Source organism: Pristiophorus japonicus, chromosome 21 (genome assembly GCF_044704955.1).
Source record: "Pristiophorus japonicus isolate sPriJap1 chromosome 21, sPriJap1.hap1, whole genome shotgun sequence".
NCBI classification, from domain to species: Eukaryota; Metazoa; Chordata; class Chondrichthyes; family Pristiophoridae; genus Pristiophorus; species Pristiophorus japonicus.
Window position 1 is genome coordinate 79,434,211 of NC_091997.1, and position 18,332 is coordinate 79,452,542.

At 44.6% G+C, this 18,332-nt stretch overlaps 1 protein-coding gene across 2 annotated transcripts in view; it reads right to left on the reverse strand.

Moving 5' to 3' along the window:
- Positions 1-13,241: 13,241 nt before the first annotated feature.
- Positions 13,242-18,332, reverse strand: part of LOC139234128 (RNA-binding protein with multiple splicing 2) — an 82,720-nt gene continuing 77,629 nt past the window's right edge. For both annotated transcript variants that reach the window (XM_070865096.1, XM_070865097.1), the window contains 2 exons: positions 16,410-16,479; positions 13,242-14,236 (listed from right to left, as the gene is read on the reverse strand). In XM_070865096.1, the coding sequence (XP_070721197.1) occupies positions 16,417-16,479 (63 nt within the window). In that variant the 3' untranslated portion in view covers positions 13,242-14,236; positions 16,410-16,416. The remainder of the gene's footprint in view (positions 14,237-16,409; positions 16,480-18,332) is intronic.

The following is an 18,332-nucleotide window of genomic DNA, read 5'->3' on the forward strand; positions in this document are numbered from 1 at the left end:
CTGGAACGCCATCTATCTTGACTTCCATCCTCAACGGGGAACACTCGGTGGTGCAGGTAAACATGCTATATACCTCATCATGGGGCTGAGCTGCCTCTCTGCCTATCGTTCCATAATCTGCACTGGATTCATGGCCATCAGCAGACTCTGCATCGGCAAAGTGAGTCATATTTCTCTTACACATTCGCTGGAGGTGGCCCCTTGTAACCCTTGCATACATAGTCTTTAAAGCAGCATTGGTGAACCCTGTGATTCCCTCCACATCGCCAGCATGGAGCTACTCGATTAACCCCCCTCTGCGGACTCTGAGTTAAGGGACTCGGGGGCCTGTTCTCTCTCCCGAGAGGGTTTGCGTTCTACAGTCCAGCCTCTAAAAGGCGGCACTCGGTGCACATTACCAGCCGGGTTTGAGTCCTGAGGGTAAGTCATCTGCCTAGAACTGCAGGTCGGGGTCATGAATGACTGGCTCACAGAGATGGCCTTCTGCAGTGTGACTGTGGTATCCACCGACAGTAGCTTATGAAGAAGGCCCTCATGGTTGAGGTGGTCGGCGAAATCACACAGTGCCGCCAGCCTCCTGAGGTCTGCGGGGTATTTCGTGATTTCCTGGCCTTCGGGCCGTCGGTGGGTGTAGAACCGGTGTCTGGCTGTGAGGATGCTCTCGTTGGGCTTGAGTTGCTCATGGATCAGGGTTACGAGCTCCTCGTACGTCTTGGTCGTTGCCTTCGCTGGTGCCAGCAAGTCCCTGACGAGGCCATAGACAGTGGGCCCACAACTGGTTAGCAGGATAGCTCTGCGCTCATCAGCCAGTGTGGCCAGGTCATCTTCTGCCAGGTTGTTTGCTGTGAAGAAATGGTTGAGCTTCTCCACAAAGGCGTCCCAATCATCACCATCGGCGAACCTCTGCAACATACCAGATAGCAATTTTCACGTGAAAGTTCGTAATCTCATCGCCAATTGTTGTATCCTTGGGTGCTCTAATAATGACTCCATGAGGCAATGTGTTATACTTGAAGTGTAGTGAACCCTAGTCCTTTATTTGTTAACTCCAGAGTGAGGATCACACCTGGTGGCCTGCCTTTTATACTAGGCCAGGCACACCTGTACAGGTGCCCTCTGGTGGCACACCTTGTGATAGTACCAACAGTAGTCATGTAGGATACATGACATTTTTCCAGCGACTTGAGGTGTCTACTGTACATGGTCCATGTCTCTGAGCCATACAGGAGGGCGGGTATTACTACAGCCCTGTAGACCATGAGCTTGATGGCAGTTTTGAGGGCCTGGTCTTCAAACACTCTTTTCCTCAGGCGACCGAAGGCTGCACTGGCGCACTGGAGGCGGTGCTGAATCTCGTCGTCAATATCTGTTCTTGTTGATAAGAGGCTCCCGAGGTATGGGAAATGGTCCACATTGTCCAGGACCGCGCTGTGGATCTTGATGACCGGGGGGCTGTGCTGTGCGGCGAGACAGGCTGGTGGAGGACCTTTGTCTTACGGATGTTTAGCGTAAGGCTTATGCTTTCGTACGCCTCAGTAAATACGTCAACTATGTCCTGGAGTTCAGCCTCTGTATGTGCACAGACGCAGGCGTCGTCCGCGTACTATAGCTTGACGACAGAGGTTGGGGTGGTCTTGGACCTGGCCTGGAGATGGAGCAGCCCTGTTTGGCCCCGGTCCGGACGTGGATTGGGTACTATTCTCCAAGCGGCCAACCAAGGTGATGACGCTTCCTGCAGCTGCCGTTGTTGACATCTGCAGGAGGGGCGGGAGCGAACATTGCATCCGGGGCGGTAACAGGGTGCCGTGCACTGGATGACATCACGATCTACGGGGCGCAAGAGAGCGAGGCGGTAAGTGGTAGGAGCAGGCCGTGTGGTGGCTGGTGTGCAACGGTCACCACACGTTAAAAAAATCCAAGCACAGGCATCTTCTACCCTTCAAGATTTAGTTCGGACCTGGAATTCTAGATCCATCATTGAAACACCTGTGAACTTTTGACATGGAAGCAAGTCATCCTCGATTCGAGGGACTGCCTATGAAAGAAGTGTTAGCACCAACGCAAAACCGCGGGGGAAGTTCGCGGACATCGGTGAATTTGCCACGGCGCGCCCCGTTACCGCCCCCTGCAGGTGCTAACGGGAGGCACAAAGCAGTCCAATTTCCTTCCCCTTAATCTTTTATTTCATAGAACGTCCGGCTCACTTTGCAAAACGGGATCCCAAACACTGGTGGCAATCTTGGAATACCATGTAATGAAACAGAATTTTTTGTCACCATAAAGCAGTGGTCATAGGCAAACAATTAAATGCTCGGAGGGCTTTGGTTGATGTTTAAATTGTACATTTATGGAGGGGCCGTGTTAGATTTATTTAGAGCTGTTCATCAACTTGCGTGAGCCAAATGTTTTCTATCGAAATATTTTTAGAATGATGCAGAGATTATTTGGTGTAACATTGAGTGAAAGGCTTGCCTTAGGCCTGGCTTAACAGTAGAACTGGCAGAAATATGGAGTTATAGTTCTGGGGAGACTCGCCCCGAGAAACAGTGCTTAATATTTGGGCTAAGGATAATTTTCACGAACTAACTTCAGTAAGTTCAATGTCCCTTTGTAGAGAAGTTCAGAAGCTGGACCTATAGCAGGCAAACCATTACCAATAATTGGCAATGTACAAAGTGATCAAACAATAGCAGTTCTAAAACTGCTTAGCTTAAGATCATCATGACAAGTCTAAATTTAAACTGACTAACCCGAGTCAAACAGGCCCCTAGGAAGTGCCTGGGTCAAATCTGGAATAGATTCTGGCTCAAACATTGGCAAGTCGACATCTGTTCACCTTTCTGATGATACATTAAACCCAGGCCCCCTCAGGTGGATGTAAAAGATCCCACAGCACTATTGCGAAGAGCAGAGGAGTTATCACCTGGTGGCTTGGGCCAATATTTTATCCCTCAATCAACATAACAAAAACAGATTATCTGGTCATTATCACATTGCTGTTTGTGGGAGCTTGCTGTGTGCAAATTGGCTGCCTCATTTCCTGCATTTATAGCAGTAACCACACTTACAAAGCACTTCATTGGCTGTAAAGCGCTTTTGGACATCCTGAGGTTGTGAAAGGCGCTATATAACCTTAAGTCTTTTTTTAATTGGTTGGGATCATTAAAAAGATTAATGGATAGTGGGAAATAATATAATTGAGTTCCAGAAAAATGATGGCATCGTTTCCAATAATTTGACATTGTAGACTAATCAAAAGCATGCCCTTCATTTTTAAAATAAACTTAACTTATTTTTCCCAGATCATTTCTATATGGGAAAATACATTATGGGTAATAGCTTGGAGCTTTAGCCTTTCGCACTCGACCAATCAAACCAGGTTCAATTCAGGCTGTGTGGAGTTAAATGCATTTCCTGCAGTACAACAGAGACAATACCACTTCAAAAAGTACTTCCTTGGCTGTTATTGGGGCGCCTGGAGGTTATGAAAGGCGTTACGCACAAATGTAAGCATTTGCTTCTTTCTTTATCTGGGCTTGGTTAGTGAAGCAGTTGGGAGTGTCACATTCCCCAGACGACACAGCAAGCCAACACTCACACTACAAATCATTATCCAGCGATTCAAGTGCGTCGGGCGAGGAAAGGATCAGCCTCAACAGTGCTGCCCCTTTTAATCAGTCGGCCAACACCATCCAGGTTCACACACGCGACGGACGGCCCGTTGACCAAGGGGACAGGAGCTCGGGGGCAGCCTTGGATGTGTACCCCAGCAAGAATCGGCGTTAACAGAAGAGGAAAACAATTCGTGAAGAATTAAGTCAGCAGGTTTGCAAAAAAAAGACTTGCATTCATATAGCGCCTTTCACAACCACCGTACATTTCAAAGCCCTTTACAGCCAATGAAGAACTTTTTTTGGGGGAGTGTAGTCACTGTTGTAATGTGGGAAACTTGGCAGCCAATTTGCGCACAGCAAACAGCGATGTGATAATGACTAGATAATCTGTTTTTTTGTTTCATTGATTGAGGGCACCAGGGATAACTCCCCTGCTCTTCTTCAAAGTTGTTATGCTTATAATGATGTAATGCAACTGAGTACCATAGACAGTGAGTAAGTGTGACCTTAGCTCCTTTATTTAAACTCCAGAGTATCAGTACAGCATGGGTGGCCTGCTTATATACAGTGCTCCCAAGGGATGCCGGGATCTCGTGGGATTCCAACAGGTAGGCCCTCTGGTGGTGGCACGATACCGGTTGTCGAGGGTTACATACATAACAGAAATAGTGCCATGGGATCTTTCAAGTCCAGTTGAGAGAGCAGACGGGGCCCTCGATTTAATGGCTCATCCGAAAGACGGCACCTCCGACAGTGCAGCACTCCCTCAGCACTGCACTGGGAGTGTCAGCCTAGATCTGTGTGCTCAAATTCTTGGAGTGATTCTCGATCCTGCAACCTTCTGACTCAGAGATGATTGTGTTACCCACCGAGTCACAGCTGACACTAATGGAAGACTAGAATGTTGAGCATGCTTCGGAAAGGATTTTGAGGTCAGGGTACTTATCAGAATAAAAGGATCTGAAAATTAAGAGATGCTTGGGTTAGATGGCACATATGCTAGGAGTGTGAATGAGACTCTGGCATCCTGAAGGGATCACTGGACAATGGCAAAGTTGTGTAAAACTAGCAATAAATTAAGTTAGTGCCGGTGTATATAAAATGGCAAGAAATCTGACCTCAAGAACAATAGACCTATTTACTGAAAAAAAACCCCAATGGATAATATTCCTCGACCTACACTGGCTACTGATGTAGGAACGCCTCGATTGAAAAATTCTCATCCTGATTTTCAAATCCCCCCCATGGTCTCACCGCTCCCTGTAACCTCCCCCTCCCGACAACCCTCTGAGATCTCGGCATTCCTCCAATTCTGGCCTCCAGTGCACCCCAGACTTTTTAAAATCATTTGACCACTGGCGTCTATGCTTTCAGCTGCCTGGGCTCCAAGTTCTGAAATTCTCCCCCTAAACCTCCATCTCTTCCCTCTTTAAGACGCTCCTTAAAACCTACCTCTTTGACCAAGCTTTTGGTCGCCTGTCCTAACATCTCCTTTTATGACTTGGCGTCAAATTCTGTTTGGTAACATTCGTGTGACGTGCTTTGCTTTGGAATGTTAAAAGGCCCTATATAAATGCAAGTTGCTATTGTAGGGGCCAGTTACGAATGTTTTTGGTAGATTAAGAAACTGCCCAAGAAAATTCTTGTGGCTTCTTGGAGATAGTGCCAGAAACCTCGCTCATTTCTGAGATTCCAGAAAGCTTTTGCTAAAAGCTCAACATTAAAGACTCCCGTTAAAAGCGGCTATAATCTCAGATACAAGGGACCGAATCAGGGAGAGAAAAAAAGCCATTATGGAGGCAGGGAGTACCCATGGGAGATATTTGTGGGGTCCCACAGAGGTCAGTTCTCAAAACATTTTGTTCCGACCTAAGATTACGCCGTGGATACTGAAACTAAACGAAATTGTGGCAAATCTGTCCAACAGCAAGAACAATCAAAACATAATGCAACAGAAAGATTTACAGCAGGATTTAGATACGATTACCCAAGGGAGAAAACGATCAATTCAAAATGGTTAAGTGCAAAGCATGACACATTTTCCAAAAATGTGCTTCAGAAAAAAAAAAGTATTCAAGGAATGGTTCCGAATTAAAGGGAAACTGAAGATCTGAACATGATAGATGATGCATCGGTTTGAATGTATAGACAACATGGTAAAGCAATTGAGAGACAATTGGAGTCTGGGGTAGATAGCCAGAGCGGTAGAGTATAATTTCCTAAGTTGCTCTGGGACTTTCCTGTCTGGGAATATTTGCCAGGATTTTCAAGTTCTCGCGCTCAGCTGCTTACCCTCGGCAGACACATTGGGCCAAATATTGCGGTGTCTACGGGAGTGTACGATGCATGGGCGCACCGGTAGAGGCCCCACAAGTGCCGGTTTCAAGCTCGTAATGCAGATGCGCCCAAAACCGCACTTGCGCTCTGCCGAAAACGTCTTCTGACAGATCCTGCGCCTCTCTGAGAGAAGGGCCTCCGCGGGTGGAGATTTGGGCTATTTGCCCAGCGAATGTCCTTCAAACTCTTGCGCCTGGTAAAAGGTGTAAGAGTTTTAATATATAAAAAAAGTAATTTATTTTTTCTATTAAAATCCCCGTTTATGAAGATAAATTTATTTTTAACATTATTACAACAGTGCCTACACTCCAAAAGTACTTCATTGGTTGTAAAGCACTTTGAGACACCCGGTGTTGTGAAAGGCGCTATATAAATGTAAGTCTTTTTGTAAAATATGAAAAAAAATTCCAAAAAAAACATCTCAAACATTTAAGTTAATGCAATTTCTATTAATTAAAAAAAGTGGTGTTTAAAAATGTCTTTGTTATTTTCTTTTAGGGGCATTCTCATTGATAATGAGCTCGGAGCTGCCATCAGTGAATGAGAATACTACTGTGTGATTGGTGGTCCAGGCCCACGCGATCCCAGGATACGCGTACGCTCCTGGAATATGTGGGCTTCTACGTTGGGCTGAGCAGCTGGGCCACGGAGCATAAGTCTACGTTCCTCCGGGACCACCAAAAAATTTTGGGCGGATGTATCTGCCTCCGATGGAAGCCTCCGACTTCAATTTTTGGTGCAGTGTTCACTTATCTAACCGTGGCGCTTGATCAGCAAACAATCCATTGCCCGAAGTCTAACATCCCAGGGACAGGGTAGAGAGAATTCGCAAAAGAAGATACAGCCATACTGCAGTTCATAGAATCAGAGCACAGGAGAAGGCCATTTGGTCCATTTGGCTCTTTAGTACCAGTCCCTGCTCTTTCCCAATTACCCCCACCAAATCATTCCAGTGGATTTAGCTAACTCAACAGGCCATGAACATTGGGAGGTTGCGCAGAAATAGGCTCAAGATTGTAATTCCGATGGACAATTTGGAGTTAAGATCCAATAGTTGAACTTCCTTGTACCTTTGAACAACAGGCTTTCCAATATAAACAGATAGCTGCCAGGTGTCACGAGAAGGAGCATAGCATGTTCTGTGCTTTTGACGTTTGAGTATTGTGCAAACAAGGGACAGTAATGACATCATCCATGAGTGATTAAGATGCAACTTTGGTGACTAGGGTAATAAAGAGGTAGAAGAATCTATCAACTATAGTACAGAAATGTAATAGTTAATAAAGTTTACTCTCATCAGGATGAGAACAGTTAAGTCAGGCAGACTTGTTTGAAGTAAACAACTATAACCGTTTATGCAAATAGACGGTCTTCAAAGGATCCAGGAACAGACATCATGAGGTCTTGTGACATGTACCTTTGATCAGCAAAATAAGGTATAAAAAGATTTTAGTAGTTAGAGGGCTCGAAAAACTAGAAACGAAGCACCTTTCTCTGCGTACAGTATAGATCAATCACCTATGCTGTCTGTGATGTCTTTAGGAAGGATGTGAAGGCCTTAGAGCGGGTGCAGAAAATATTTATGAGAATGATTCCAGGGATCAGGGACTTCAGTTACATGGATAGACTAGAGAAGCTGGGGTTGTTCGCCTCGGGGCAGAGAAGGTTGAGGAGGTTTGATCGAGGTGTTCAAAAATCATGGAGTCTAGACAGAGTAGATAGAGAGAAACTGTTCCCATTGGCGGAAGGGTCGAGAACCAGAGGACACGGATTTAATGTGATCAGCGGAAGAACCAAAGGGGACATGGGGGAAACTGCTTTACGCAGCGAGTGGTTAGGATCTGGAATGCACTGCCTGAAAGAGTGGTGGAGGCAGATTCAATCGTGTCTTTCTAAGAAGAAATTGGATAAGTACCTGAAGAGAAAGCATTTGCAGGGATACGGGGAAAGGGCAGGGGAGTAGGATGACCTGAAGTGCTCTTACACCCCTGCCAGCATGAGTTAGATGGGCCGAATGGCCTCCTGAGCTGTAGCCATTCTATGATTCTAGGCTCCGTATATGTCGAGTGTCTATGCTTATTGGAAGTATAGTGTTGCGCACCATAACAGTGAGAAAGTTGACCAAGTTAAATGTTCAGAAATTCCACACCTTGCAATGGAAGCCTACTGTTACCTTAGCAGAAAAAGTCCATTTGCAAGAACATTTGGGAACAATGCCATCATAATCACATCTCCACCATCAAAATACAAGGCAGTTTAGCAAATGAAATGACATCAGATCTACTGCACCATCTGGGCCCCACGTTGAGGTGACTGTCATGCAACTGGCCTTGCCTTTGCCTACATTATATTGAAGACAGATGTCTCTGCAAGATCCTGTACATCCCCTGGGAGGATAGACGCACCAATGTCGGTGTTCTCGATCAGGCCAACATCCAGCATTAAAGCACTGACCACACGCAACCAGTGGGCAGGCCACATTATCCGCATGCCCGACACAAGACTCCCTAAGCAAGTGCTCTACTCAGAACTCCTACATGGCAAGCGAGCCCCAGGTGGGCAGTGGAAACGTTTCAAGGACACCCTCAAAGCCTCCCTGATAAAGTGCAACATTCCCACCGACACCTGGGAGTCCCTGGCCAAAGACCGCCCCAAGTGGAGGAAGTGCATCCAGGAGGGCGCCGAGCACCTAGAGTCTCGTCGCTGAGAGCTTATAGAAAGCAAGTGCAGGCAGCGGAAGCAGCATGTGACAAACCAGGCTCTCCACCCACCCTTTCCTTCAACGACTGTCTGTCCCACCTGAGAGAGACGGCACAGTCACCTGAGGATTGAGTGGAAGCAAGTTTTCCTTGATCAAGGGACTGCCGAAGAATTGAAGGCATTCTCAATTTTGTGACACGTCTGATACAGTATACATGTCACCGAACCTAGTCAAGGGTCGGTGCAGGTTAGTAGAACAAAAGATTGGGAATGCAAAGCATATCTATAGGTACTGTTAAGAGTTTTAACCAGGTAAAACTGCAGCTTAATGCAGTATACCTTTCTGCTACTTTCCCAGCTTGTGCCAATGTATCCAGCAAGGCACCAACTTGCATTATCTAAAAGGCAAGTTGGAAGACTTACAATGGTAAGCATCATAGCTATTCCTGCACGTTACATTAACAAGCCAGACTTGGTTAAAGTCAACAGTTCCCTGAAATACTACAGACCAGTTTTGGCTCAGGTACCAGATTAGAGAGTTTACTGGAGTTGACTGACTTGGTTCCAAACTACCATGGGCCCAGGTTGCCCCCTCCCCAGCGAGACTAGATCAAGCAACTGCAGCTCACATATTGGGTATGGTAAACAGTGTGGCTGTGTTTGAGAGCCTCGTGTCTGGCATGCAGTCAAAGTGGCCTGTCCAGTGGAGCTGATCAAGTGTGGCGAGTGCTTCAATGCTGGGGATGTTGGCCTGGTCGAGGACGTTAATGTTGGTGCGTCTATCTCCCAGGGGATTTATAGGATCTTGGCGACATCGTTGGTATACACGAGACTCCCAAAGCAAGCGCGCTACTCGGAACTCCTTCATGTCAAACCAGCCAAAAGTGGGCAAAGCAACACCCTCAAAGCCTCAGAGATAAAGTGCAACATCTCCACCGACACCTGGGAGTCCCTGGCCAAAGACCGCCCTAAGTGGAGGAAGTGCATCCGGGAAGGCGCTAAGCACCAAGTCTCATCGTCAAGAGCATGCAGAAAACAAAATGCATGCAGCAGAAGGAGCGTGCGGCAAGTCTGTCCCACCCTTCCTTACCCACAATGACTAGGCTCTCGTATTGTACTGTTTAGTCACCTAAGAACTCAGTGGAAGCAAGTCTCCGATTGCGAGGGACTGCCTATGATGTTGTTACTGGACCGGTGATCCAGAATGATCTGGAGACGCAAGTTCAAATCTCACCATGGCAGCTGGGGGAATTGAAGTTTAAAAAAAAAATACTAGATTTATTTAATAAGCTAGTCAACACATTTGATTCACTAATGTCCTTTAGGGAAGGAAATCTGCCATCCTTACCCGGTCTGGCCGATGTGACTACAGACCCACAACAATGTGTTCGACTCTTAACTGCCCTCTGAAATGGCTGAGCGAGACACAGTTGTACCAAACCGCTAGGACAAAATCAGCACTATAGGAGCACCTTCACCACATGGACTGCAGTGGTTCAAGGTGGCAGCTCATCAACTTCTCAAGGGCAATTGGGGGATGGACAATAAGTGTCAGCGACACCCACAATCCATGAATGAATAAAAAATAAAGCCCTTGGGCACATTGCCGACTGCCTATCAGGCAAGAATCTAAAGGTGTAGAACTCAGGATCTCAAATGCTGTGCCAATATGTTTAGGAAAACTTGGGCTAGGAGAATATTCTCATACTGGCTTTAAATTAGTGGAATAGAAGCCATTAGGATAGCTAATCAGAGGTACAAGAGCAGTGTAGCATTTATAACGGAACAGAGGGAAAGAGGAGCAAAAACAAATTCATGGAACATTTGGTTTTTAAAAACCAAGTCAATCATTCAAACAACTTTTGTAAGCGTGCAATTATTGGGACAGAGGTTCCAGTTGCTGCTCCTCAGCAGTGACTAGTCAGCCAGGGAGGGTTACAGCCTGTAACAATGGGCAAGCCTTCTGGTCAACTTCCCCTCAAGTTGCTGTACCCAGCTGCACCAATACCAGTGCTAGAGGAAGAAAATGTGGTCCAATGCTGTATTATTTGGGCTCCAGGTCAGAGGACACAAGTGCAACGTTAGCCCAAGTCCCATTATATACACACACAATGAATATTTCCTACTTTGAAGATTAGATTTAATGAAAAAACCACCAAAGCAAAGTTTAAAATATCCATCCCAATGTTTGAAATCTTTATATTTACCAACTTAATAGTGAACATACATCAGAATTGGTCAAGGAATTTGATCGCTGCAAGATCCTCATGCCATTTAAACACATGCTGGATCATTCACACTGCTGCAGGGTTTGCTTATGCCAATAAGATTGATGCACGTAAATAATCAGAACGAATAGAAGTGTAACTGTCCTTTATAGCAACTCCCAAAACCTGCATGTTTACAGCAGTGTGTGAATAGGTCCTGCAGGGTCATAATGCCCATCGAGTGTCCTGTAACAAACATGAACACAATAGGGTATGGGGGCAGAAAGTAGTCAAAAGGCAGTTAAAAAAGTTTGAAGTAAATAGTGCAAGAGCACAGTAGAGGTCAGCTGTGGTTCAGTGGGCAGCACCCTCACCCGAGTCAGAAGGTTGTGGGTTCAAATCCCAGCGCAGGGACTGGAGCACAAAAAAAAAAATCTAGGCCAACACTCCCAGTGCAGTGCTAAGGGAGTGCTGCACTGTCAGAGGAGCTGTCTTTCGGATGAGATGTCAAACCGAGGCCTCGTCTGCCCTCAGAGGTTTGTAAACAATCCCATGGCACGGTTTCAAAGAGCAGGGGAGTGATCCCTCGTGTCCTGGCCAATATTTATTCCTGAATCAGCATCAGACAGATTATCTCGTCACCTATCACTTTCCTACATTAGACCTTTCGGGAGTATTTGGAAACACTTCTACACAAAGGGTGGTAGAAATTTGGAACTCTTGTGCATATGGCAATTGATGCTAGATCAATTGTTAATTTTAAAAATCAGAAATTTATAGCTTTGTTAGCCAAAGGTATTAAGGGATATGGGGCAAAGGTGGGTAGATGGGGCTGAGGTACAGATCAGCCATGATCTCTCTGAATGGCCAACTCCTGTTCCTCTCCCTACATGTTCGCTCTAGTAAAAAGGAAAATTTCAGAACTGATTAACATTGTTGTGAAACATTGCTCAATAGGGTTTTTGCATATCATTTAACAAATTGATGCTACAAATGGGATGGTGTTGTGACAAATTAATTAATGGGGTCTCATCTATAATCATGTAATATACAAGCATTTGATTTCCCACCCAATATGGATAGATTGGGGTGAAGGGAACTGTACAATGTAACCAGTGTATATACACACCCCACACTATAGCCAAAGGACTTTGCAATCTTCCAAAGCCAAATGTCTGCCATGTAAAAATTTATAAACAGTCATTTTCATGAGCAATCTTCATTTATCCCAAATCACATTACTGTAAATTCTCATTGGCATTTATTGGACTCCTCTGGCACTATTGCATTCCATTTAGAAAGCCAATGGTTTAATTCCCAGAAGCTATTAACAGGAACAAAGTACATTTAACGTCTTGCACTATTTCAATGACGACTTGACCTGAAAATTAAGTCTTGCAGGCAAAATTTAAGCAAGCACTTCTCAAAAACATCCAACAGTTGTATTAGATTATGGCATCAGAATGAATCAACTGTCATGATTGGAGGTTTCAAGTTACTGCACATTGAACTAGTTTTAAATTAAACATTGACTATGTAGACTGCATGAAGCATTTTAAATCCTTCTACAAAAAGTAGAAACACCTTATCCTGCCCAGATCAGTTAAAGTTACATCTCCAAGGTGGTGTCTGGAGCTTACAACTGAAATGGGGAAGTGGGAGAATGCATGGGCTGCAGCATTGCATAATCTACAAGCAAACTCATGGAACACGATCAATATAATGGAAAGTGTTGATAGGAACTTCAGATAGAAAACACAACCAGAAACATGGCAGTCCCAAGTTCTTGCTTTTATCATAACCTCAATGACTAAGTTACGCTACAGGTAGTCATTGACTCTAGTCAACAGATTACCAAAAGAAGATCCCAGAGCTTAAAATATTGCACAATGTCAACTGAGGGTTTTGGCTTCAGCTCACCTTGCATGTGCCAATAGACATTGTCCATTCTACCATACCAAAAAAGTTACAGCAGCATTGGTCATCATTTTCTCTTATTCAGAGTTGTTTTTGCAAGCACCAGATAGCAGCATTAGAATCATAAGTCAGTCATCAGTGCATACGCTCCTGGAATCTATGGACGAAGCCAGAGAGGAATTCTACTCAAGCCTTGAACAACCCCTGCCCTGAGTCCCAACGGGTGACAAGCTGGTCCTCCTTGGCAGCTTTAATGCCAGAGTTGGAAAGGACACAGACCTATGGAGAGGGGTGATTGGCAGGGAAAGTCCACTCCAATGGCATCCTCCTCCAGACAAAATGCTCAGAACATGGTCTCGGCATAACCAACACCTTGTTTTGTCAGAAGGACAAGTACCACTAAAATATATAGTGCAAGAAACCAGAAGTTCGAGAGCACCTCAGAAAACAACACGACTGCAAAAGCTATTTAACATTCGGTCTTTTATAATCCAGTTTCACATTCTAGAAGGATCAGCAACTTACATCTTAAATCTTGCAGTCCTTGTACAAGCATTACAACCACACTCTTAATACTTTAAGTACTTAACACCAAGCAAAAGTAAGCAACAATACAATTGCACTTTTTTTAAACTACCATATGGGCTATAATCAGCATTTCCAAACTCAACTGAACTAACATTTAAGTTATAATACAGGTTACAATTTAATTGCACAAAAAATCCTTGATGCATAAATATTCTTCATTACACCAGTACAAAAATACTTGTACTCAATATTGTTCAAAATACTTTTAACAAGAACAGCTGATATTTGGCAAGATGGGTTCTCCAGAAGAGACGAGTTAACAAGCCAGGGCACTAAACAAAAAGGCTGTGGCAACTTCAAAAATGATACTGGTGGATATCCTGAAGAGCGTCAACTGGGAGATTCTTCCAATGGCAATAGAAACTGGTGATTAAAGCTTCCTCAAAAAAAAAAAAGAGCATCTCTAGGTGGTTACTGCTCAATTCTACTTTGTTGAACCATCTTTGTGAAATGGTCAATCCAGGTCTATAGACAAGGGGCATAGGGGCAAAGGTCAATGGCCAAGACCAGATGGGTACATATACAAAAACATTAATAAGGACAAAACACACTAAGATCTAGTCCTCCATGCCAGTTGTTGTACTTCACGGTTCCATCAGTCAGCCTTTCATTGAAGTTTCACAGTAGGGTGCCATTTTACTGTTGGTCCTGCACCAGATAGGTCAGACAGCCAGGTTACAGGTCCTCCCACATGAACATTCACCAGTAAAAGTTCTTTAATCCACAGTCCTTAGTGAGCATTCCCCCAAGTTTAGTGGAAATGAGGCAGGCGTCCAAAAATCTCCTTCAGTAAAAATGAACCTGAAAACAAAATCCAGTCTGTCCTTGCACATCACTCCATGGAGAAACTTGAATTCTTGGGATTGGGGCAGTCTAGAGCGAGTAAAAAATGATGAAATAAACCATTTTCACATTAGATATGTCCAGCTACTGTCCACAACACATTTGAAATACAATCACAAATGGAGGAGCCCACAGACCAGGTGTGCGATGTCATATGGCAACAAAAAGAATTATGCCAAATCTTAATTGGCAAGGCCCCAGCTGGAGTATAGTGGCCAATTCTAGGAACCACACTTTAGAAAGGATCTCAAGGTCTTGGAGGGTGAAGACACGATTTGCTAGAACAGGAGTCGGCTATTTGGCCCCTTGAGCCTGCTCCGCCATTCAATGAGATCGTGGCTGATCTCATCTTGGCCTCAACTCCACTTCCCCGCCCATTCCCCACATTGTTCAAGAACCTATCTGGAATTGTTCCAGGGATGAGGGACTTGTGACGACTGGGGTTGTTCTCTTTAGAGCAGAGATTATGGGCCCAAGTTTTCACGATTAAAAAACGGGCGCCCATTTTTCATGCCAGAAAAAAAAACGCGCAATTCTGGAGCGCCCTGCAGCTCCTTGTCTGTTTGGCGCAGCGCCCAGGGGGGCGGAGCCTACACTCGTGCTGATTTTGTAAGTGGGAGGGGGCGGGTACCATTTAAATTAATTTTTTTCCTGCCGGAAACGCTGCGCGTGCGCGTTGGAGCGTTTGCGCAGTGTGAAGGAAACATTGACACTCGGCCATTTTTGTAGTTCTTTGTAGCTGTTTAATTTTTGAACATTTTTTTAATAAAAGCACATTGCCATCAGCACATCAGCACTGAGGCTTCTCACTGTCTCCTTTCCCACCCCGCCCCGCTCCGCGGGAACGAAACGGCTGTCTCCTTCCCCACCCCCCACGGGAACGAACGCCTTCAGCATTCTCCCTGGCTGAAGCACTTTCACACAGGTAGGAAGATGGTTTATTTAATCTTTTCTTTGCTTATAAATGTTTATTCAGGTTGGATTTATTTGTATAATATTTGTAGAAGTATAAATAAGGATTTATTATAGAATTTAATGACTTCCCTTCCCCCCCTTTCTCTCCCCCCCCCCCCCCCCACCTCGTTCTGGACGCCTAATTTGTAACCTGCGCCTGATTTTAGTGTAGAACAGGTTTTTTTCAGTTCTACAAAAATCTTCACTTGCTCCATTCCAAGTTAGTTTGGAGTAAGTTTTCACTGTGGAAACTTTGAATTCAGGCGTCAGTGGCCGGACACGCCCCCTTTTGAAGAAAAAATTCTGTTCCAAAGTGGAACTGTTCTACCTGACTAGAACTGCAGAAAAAAAATGTGGAGAATTGCGATTTCTAAGATAGTCTGTTCTCCACCAGTTGCTCCTAAAAATCAGGCGCAAATCATGTGGAAACTTGGGCCCTATATAAAAAGGTGTATAAGTAAGCAGCAATCATTTCCAGTGGCAATAGGGCACAGATTTAAAGTAATTGACAAAAAAAGGATGAGAATTAAAAATACAGCAAGTTGCAATCTGGAATGCACTGCCTGAAAGTGTGGTCAAAGCAGATTCAACAATTTTCACAAGGAAATTGGACAAATACTTGAAGGACAAAAAAACCAGGGCTGTGGGTAAAGGGCAGGGGAAGTGGGACTAATTGAATAGCCCTTTCAAAGAGCCGGCACAGACACAGTGGGCAAATGGCCTCCTATGCATTATTAAATGATTCTATGAAGATAGAGCGCTGGATGTCTAGACATCCCAAAGTACAATGCTGGAAATGTGTCGTAAGCCACATAATAGTGAAGACATTGTTTGAAGTCAAATTCTAGGGGTCCTTTGTTGGAGACAATGGTTTCACATCCTTAGTCAGTGTAACCTTTGTAACCTTGGATGGAGTAATCTAGTTTAGAACATCTCCAAAAGCACATTTAGACCATTTTCCTCAATTAATACAATAGGCAAGGCATGAATAAAAGGAAAGGCAAGGTATAAAAAGTTGGCTTTGCACAAGTTCCGCAATTTCAGCTACTGCAAGTAGTCAAGGATACAATGTTAAGTTTGAAGCTGGGACGGTTAAAACTGAACAAGGAATTAGATACTTCAAAATAGAGTTCACACTAACCTTTCCTCTTACAGGCATCGGAAGTAAAGTGTTTGGGGAATGAAAAGGACAAAGACAAAGTGGGAAAGAACAGGGCGAGCACACCGACCGACACCTGGGGGTACTTACTAAATACTTAACAAAATTGACGAGACTTCCATCCTTGCGGAGAAGCTTCAGATGGAGGATACCAGCGCATCTGAAACAAAGAAGGGCAAATCATTGTACTTGCAAAACAACCAATTTAGGGGGTAGTGTAGTAGGCATCTCATGTACCCGGGGTTTCCACCTGAAATGTACAAATGATCGTGAAGTGTCTTCTGTGGGTGAGCCAGTCACAGTAATATGGTGTTCAATTGGTAGCCCAGTCTTTAAATCACCACCTGGTCTGTGGGTCCACTCAAAGCATATTCTGGGTTGAGACCAGCCAATGTGGGTGCCAGAAAGCCTTTCCAATTCTGCTTACCCACCCCCCCCCCCTCCCCATCCCTCCTTCCCTTTCTGGTGCTGAACCTAGTTGTGTTGAGTAGGAAGCTTCACAGATCTCTGCGTGTAAAAAAAAAAAAAAGTTATGGGCAAGTACAATCTTGGCTAAACCAAGATGGACAGTAGTGGTTTCAGATTATAGTTTGAGTGACTTGTTCAGCATCAACACATGTGCATACGCACACGAGACGACCTAATCGCTTACGGCACTGCTCAATTTGGTATGGAGAACATTGGCTCCAAACCTAGCCTCTCCTCAAGGCCTCTGCTCAATCCAGGTAATTGCAGCAACTTGCAAATTCCTGAAGCAATATTAAATTGCTGATCAATTGCCGGAGTCACTCCACGACAAATTGAAAATATTGGGCTTTATTTGCGACTGAGCAAATTAATGCAAGCTAGGTGCACCTTGCAAGTGTCTGCGGAAAGGGTTGACATTTTATCCATCGCCACTACAGTTGATCCACATTCAAAATTAACCAGATCAATGCATCAATCAAGGGGAACGTTGATGCCACAACCAATAGTGCATGCCGAGGAGCCTGGAGAGATGATGCCACAATGGCTTACAGCTATGCTTCTGTCTGTCTTTCAGATGAGACATTAAACAGAGGCCCTGTCTGCTGTCAGGTGGATGTAAAAATCCCATGAAACTATTTTGAAGAGCAGGGGAGTTATCCTTCAAACATAGATTATCTGATCACATTATTGTTTGTGGGAGCTTGCTGTGCGCAGAATTGGCTGCAGTGTTTCCCACATTCCAAAGGTACTTCATTGGCTGTAAAGCACGCAGATGTCTGGTGGTTGCGAAAGGCGCTATATAAATGCAGGTTTCTCACCATTTTAAAACATTTAGAAGGGGGAAAAAAAAAATCAGAAGACACCATGGAGAAGCTGATCAGGCCACATGGACATAATGGGCCTGAATGTATGGTTGGAGGCGCACATCTGGAGTATGCCTCCGATCCGGTTAAAAAAATCTGCGCGTACCTGCTGGCTCCTGGGCCTACAGGCGAATGCCTGCGTAAAGGCCCTCAGATCCCAGGCGGTTCGGAAGTATCCTGGGATTGTGGGCTCGATCCTCGTCTGAAAATGAGGATTCCTCACATGCTTGTGGGGACTTACAGAATCCCATAAGCATGAGGAATCTCCAATTAACACAACTGCAATAAATAGTCTTCATGAAGCATTTACAATAAGTTAATTGAATAATTTTAAACCTTTTAATCTGGGCCAAAATTTACAAACAAATTGAATGTTTGCATGGATTTTTAAGTTTAACATTTATATTAATCCTTCTGCTGGTGAAAGCAGGCCTCATGTCTGCTCTTACCAGGTACAAGGGTTTTAGTTGGGCAAATAGTCCAAACTGCACCAGCAAGTGATTGGTGGGTTGCTGGGGCAGATCAAAGACAAAACTTGACAGATTACAAGTTCTGGGTTTTTGCACATACAAAAAATGGTCATGAGAGTGTAAAATCTAGGTCATGACAGACACAGACAATGCTGTACTGGACTAGATAGGTGCACCAAGTGTGAATAGTGTATGTAATACACTACACTATC